The 5,628-nt window shown below is 55.2% G+C and overlaps 1 protein-coding gene across 2 annotated transcripts in view; it reads right to left on the reverse strand.

Annotated features, from left to right (window-relative positions):
• MROH1 (maestro heat-like repeat family member 1) overlaps positions 1-5,628 on the reverse strand; it is a 124,765-nt gene that overhangs the window by 40,059 nt on the left and 79,078 nt on the right. For both annotated transcript variants that reach the window (XM_011938033.1, XM_011938034.1), the window contains 2 exons: positions 4,135-4,208; positions 1,807-1,929 (listed from right to left, as the gene is read on the reverse strand). In XM_011938033.1, coding sequence (XP_011793423.1) covers positions 1,807-1,929; positions 4,135-4,208 — 197 coding nt within the window. The remainder of the gene's footprint in view (positions 1-1,806; positions 1,930-4,134; positions 4,209-5,628) is intronic.

Consider the following 5,628-nt stretch of genomic DNA (forward strand, 5'->3'; position numbering starts at 1 on the left):
AAAAAAAAAAAAAAAAAAAAAAATTAAATGGAAAAAAAAAGAAAGTTAGGTGGGGTAATAGAGATAAAACGGCAAAATAATAACTAATTCTAATCTTTAACTCATGTTTCTCCAAAAACCTTGAAGGGGAATCTACATCCAGGCGAGACTCCCTGGATTTGTCTTCTTCCCCCCAGTGGCCCTGCACCTGACTGCTCCAGAATCATTTGACCACCCCTTGGGCTGCACCACAGAGCCCAGCACCCAGTGGCACCATAGGGCCTGCCGCTGCCACTCACCCCCTCTGCAGTGTGTCTGGCAAACACCCCAAGGCCCACTTGTCTCAGAGCAACATGTCCTGCTTTGCTTTTTGAACATTTTATCACAAATAATTTGAAACATGCAAAAGTAGAAAGGTCGTTACACTGAACCCCACACATCAAGCAATGCAGACTGAGAGGCTCCACAGAAACAGCAAGGTGCTATGGTTAAAACACGAGTGCTGGGGTGTGGTGGCACGCACCTGTCATTCTAGCACTTTTTCAGGCCGAGGTGGGAGGGCTGCTTGAGCTCACGAGTTCAAAAGCAACCTGGGCAACATAGTGTGATCTCATCTCTACAAAAAATAAAAAATTAGCCGGGTGTGGAGGCATAAGCCTGTAGTCCCAGCTACTCAGGAGGCTGAGGGAGGAGGATCGCTTCAGCCCAGTTCAAGGCTGCAGTGAGCTGTGATCTCGCCAGGGCACTCCAGTCTGGGTGGCAGAGCGAGACCCAGTCTCAAAAATAATAATAATTATTATTATATAGATAAAAATATTTGAGTCTGTGAGATTACATCTATTCAAAATGGTTTTTCTTTTGGTTTTAGAAAACCTTAATAATGTTTTCTAATATTCAAAGAAACTTCCAACTCCCAAACCTTGGGAACTAAAAGACTAAAACAGAGGCCTTGGCTCTCCAGGTCATGCCTGATGACCCATGGAGCTGCTGTGAAGACGCTGAGGTCAGAAGCAGCTGAGCTGATGGTGGCCCACCTGCTGGGGCCTGCAGAACAGACACGTGCGCAGCTTCCTCACTGACGACCGCGCGCTCAGAGGCAACATCACAGCATACGCTCCCTGATCTCTGATGTTTCCAGATAAATCCACGTGTCCCACTTGGGCCACGGCAGACACTAGAGTGATGGTCACGAGAACACAAGGAGGGCGGCGTCTCTGTTCTCAGCTGGCCTCGGTGGACAGACCAGCTTTGCCAACTTGAAGAACCAGACCCAGAGCCAGGGACTCGAGTGCCGATGTGCTCAGCAGCCAGCGGGCAGCAGTGCAGGGTGACAGAGGCTGTCTAGACCATCTGTGGGTTATTTCGCCACGTTCTGCCTTGCTCTCCTTCAAGAAGACATTGGCATTTGTACAGTAACTTCTTAAATAGAAAAGCCCCGAATAGAACAAACTCTATTTCCTGCTTCTGCATTCTGAGTCCTGGGAGCTGCCGAGAGGACTGGCTCAGTGCAGAGGCTCTGACTCAGAAACCGGAGGGAGCCAGGCACAGTGGCGTGTGCCTGCAGTCTCATGGGGCTGAGGTGGGAGGGTTGCTTGATCCCAGGAGTTCCAGGCTGCAGCGTGCTATGATCACACCTGAGAATAGCCACTGCACTCCAGCCTGGGCCACAGAGCAAGACCCTGTCTCTATTAACAAACAAAAGACAGCAGAGGGCACCTCCGCACGCAGACTGCAGCCCACGCATCCACCCTCTGCCGGGCCAGTGGCTCCTGACACAGGTCAGGGGCAGCGTGGGCCTAGGAGGCAGGAAAGGTGGCAGCTTCTTACCTCCTGCTCGGGGGGCAGCGCGCACTGCTGCACGATGTACTCAATCATCACCTCACCTCCAGGCTGCTCCAGGTAGCCGTGGTGGGCCATGGCACTGATCACCTGCACCACTGCCCGCTTCACCTGCCCAGAACAAATGGGAGATCAGGAAGGAGATGCAGAGACTGCCATGCCAGTCCAGCCAGCAGAGAGGAACCTCACTCTTCCTCCCACCCACACCCACACATGTGCCTGCACCTGCAGCTACACTGACACCTGTACCTGGACCTACCTGCACCCACATCTGGGCCTGCACCTGTACTCACACCTGTACCTACCTGTATCCACACCTGAGCCTGTACCCACATACCTGCGCCAACACCCACACTATACCCACACCTATGCCTGCAACCGCACTTGCACCTGTGCCTGCATCCATACCTGCATCCACATCCACACCTAAGCCTGCTCCCACACCCATATCTATACCTACCTACCTGGGCCTGCACCTACACCTGTAGCTGGACGTACCTGTACCCACCTGCGCCTGTGTCTGCCTTTTTCTCTGTCCCTAGGCTGTGTGGAGGCCCCCTCGTCCCCGGAAGGCAGCCTTCCCACCAGCTTGCGGATGTGCTCAGGTCCACAGGGAAGGATTCTTTTCCTCCCGTTCCCCTTGCCTCCCTCCCCTGCTGCCAGACGGGAACATCTCTCTCACCTTCCCTCCTCTATCCACTTCCACCAAGCTGCACCCCAACTCTGACAGCGCCTCTGCTGAGGGCTCCTCCCAAAGCCACCCTGCCCCCAACCCCCGCCGCCTGTGCATCTGCGGCTGCCCTTCCCAGGCTCCAGATACACCCGTCCCTCCCTCCGGGGCTCACCCTGGCCTCAGGGGATGGGGCTGATGTCCTTCTGAGCTAGCTTCTCTCGTGTGATCCCCATGTTTCCTGCGTGCACCATAAATCTAGTCCCTGAATCTGCAGTTACCACCCAAACAATCCTAGGAGTTGAGCCTGCATGTCCGGCCTCACCCAGTAACTATGCCTGGTGACTCGAAGGCACAGCCAGGCCAATGCGGCCAAACCAGCCATTCCCCTGAGCCATGGCTTCTGCCCGTGCTGCCTCCCTGGGGATCCTTTTCTCCAGCATCGCGACCATGCCTTTTCCCCTTCAGCTGTCAGGTCCAGTGTCCCCACCCCGAGGAGGCTTCTCTGAGCACTTTCTCCTTGTGCTATCTCAGGGAACAGGGTGGGTGTGGAGGAGCGAGCCGGTTGGTCCCAGACTGCCCAGACTGTGTGTGTTTAACCACCTGGCATTGCAGGCGTCCAAAAGGACCAGAAAACCCTGTCAGGGGCATGTTGGGAAGAGCTCTGAACGTTGGGGAGTGTGTGGACATGTAAGGGGCACCGCAACAGATGTGGCATGGGGTCCGTTTCAGTAGCTTCTGGGGAAACACAAGAGTCTCACAGAAGGACCCCAAAAGGAGGCCCAGCACAAAGGCTGGAGCAGCCCCCAGAGGGCTGGGGGTCTCTGCTCCCCTTGTAGCAAGCAGGTCCTACCCAAGACAGCAGCCCCTGGGTCATCTGAGGGCAGTCCTAACTTTCGCAAAGATCCACCCACCCAAAGACAGGCCTGGCCTCTGCCCTGGGGTCCTGGGAAGTCATCACTAAGCTCCAAATATCTGGCCTGGTAACAATGTTCTTGTCCACCTGGGGTCTTGGACCACACCAGATGGTCTCATGTGACAGGTGGGGGCTACGGGCCACGTGGCATCAGCTCCACCTCCAGAGGGGCTGGAGACAGCTCAGCCACGAGGGCACCAACCGGGTCCACATGACAGACTCCAAGGCAGGAGCTTCCCTAGTTCTGATGCTCTGTGTGCGCTGACTCACATTGCTGCTGAGAGGAGGGGCGGGGGTCTAATGCTGTCCGCGACCCCAGGGGAGGACGGCTGGGAGCTCTGTGTGTGTGGGCCCTCCTGGATTCTGTCCCAGGCACCCCAACCATGGCTGACGTGGACCTGCATCCTTTCACTGCAATCACCATGAGCAGAGCAGCACTGTGAGCTCCAGCTCCTTCTAGAGAATCACTGAGCCTGAAGGAGGGGCTAGGGACCCGCAGGCCTGTAACTGGCGCCAGTGTGGGGTGGTCTTGGGGATTGTTTCCTGAGTGAGATGTGGGAAAAGCACCAGCCACACACTGAATGGCACACTGTCGTCCTTTGTTCCCAAGCTCAGTCCAGTCGAGGGTGGTGGCCGCCTGGTCGGTGGGTGACCTCACAGCATGGCCTGGCCACACCCTGCAGCTGCCTGTGGTGTGGTGGTGCAGCCTGGGCTGGCCCATGTGGTTTACCTTGCTGTTGGTGTCCAGGAGAGGAAGCCTCATGGAAGAGAGGATAAAGGGCTTTTTATCTTCCATCTGAGCAGCTGCAAGAAACAAACAGGACAGCTCAGTCTACCACTGAGATGAGGACCTCAGGGTCCCATATCCACATCACCAGGGGTCTGGCCTCCCCGTGGTCCCCATGTAGGAGGAAGAGGGAGCATAAGCAAAGCATGCCCACTTTTCTTCAGGGGACAAATAATTCACTTTCCTCAAATAACATCGTTCTACCTAATTCAAAAGCTAAGTGGCTGGCAGTTTAGGGCGGCCGTAGAAGAATGGGCCTGAGTCAGGTACACCCAGGTTCCAACGTCAGGGAAGTTCCTTCAGTGTTTCTCAAGTGCTACAGCGTCAGAGTCACTGGAAGGCAGATTAAGCACTGGGGCAGGGTCCTCTCCTGCTCCCCCTCCAGGCGCTGACTCAGCAGGTCTTGGGGGGGCTCAGGTGTGCATTTCTCACACGTTCCAAGGTGAGCTAATGCTGCTGGTCTGGGGATCCCCTTGAGAACCATCAACAGGGCCTTCATTTTCTGACATTTAAATGGGGATAAAAAGTGGATATCAAAGAGTGGCTGAGAGACTCTAACAATGAAGGATGCTGGGAACAGTGCAGGTGCCCTCTGAGGTCTGCTGCACAGGACAGGACTGCTGTCCCACACAATAGTCCTCGGAGAGAAGGGTCACCACAACCCCACTGTCACAGATGAGGAACTTGAGGCCCCAGGGACTGTGGAGCAGCAAATGGCAGATCTAGACGCAGCCTCTTCATGCCTGGAACATAATGCCTTAAACCTGCACATAAACCCTATACCCTGGCCCCGCAATGCGGGCACACCCGGGTAGAACACCGTGTCTCTCACTGTCAGTTTCGAGGCCCCCAAGTAGAACACCTTGTCCCTCACTGTCGGTTTCCAGGCCAGCTGCAGCTCTCTATGCCAATGTTCCCCTAATTAGTGCTCTGAGTTGGCATTTAGCGCTCCTTTGGGATCCCAACTGGTCCTTTCTCTGAGGGTTTGGGACACTCCCTTATGGGAACTCCCCTGTCACGTCTGGGGCAACTCCAGTCCTGGGTTGGGAGGATGAAGCAGACGTGTGCCGCAGACGCTCAGAAAAGACGGGTTCCAGACCTAACCGTGAGACACACAGTACTGCTTTTAGAAGATGCTGCAGGAGGATCTTCATAGCCTCAGAACTGGGAAGTACAGAAGGCAGTAAGAAAAGATGTAAGGGGCTGGGCGCGGTGGCTAATGGCTGTAAACCCAGCATTTTGGGAGGCCAAGGTGGGTGGATCACTTGAGTCCAGGAGTTGGAGACCAGCCTGGACAGCATGGACAAACCCCTTCTGTACTAACCCCTTCTGTACTAAAAAATACAAAAATTGCTCGGGCGCGGTGGCTCACGCCTGTAATCCCGGCACTTTGGGAGGCAGAGGCGGGCGGATCACGAGGTCAGGAGATCGAGACCA

This window comes from Colobus angolensis, unplaced genomic scaffold, assembly GCF_000951035.1.
Source record: "Colobus angolensis palliatus isolate OR3802 unplaced genomic scaffold, Cang.pa_1.0 Scaffold17, whole genome shotgun sequence".
Taxonomy (NCBI): domain Eukaryota; kingdom Metazoa; phylum Chordata; class Mammalia; order Primates; family Cercopithecidae; genus Colobus; species Colobus angolensis.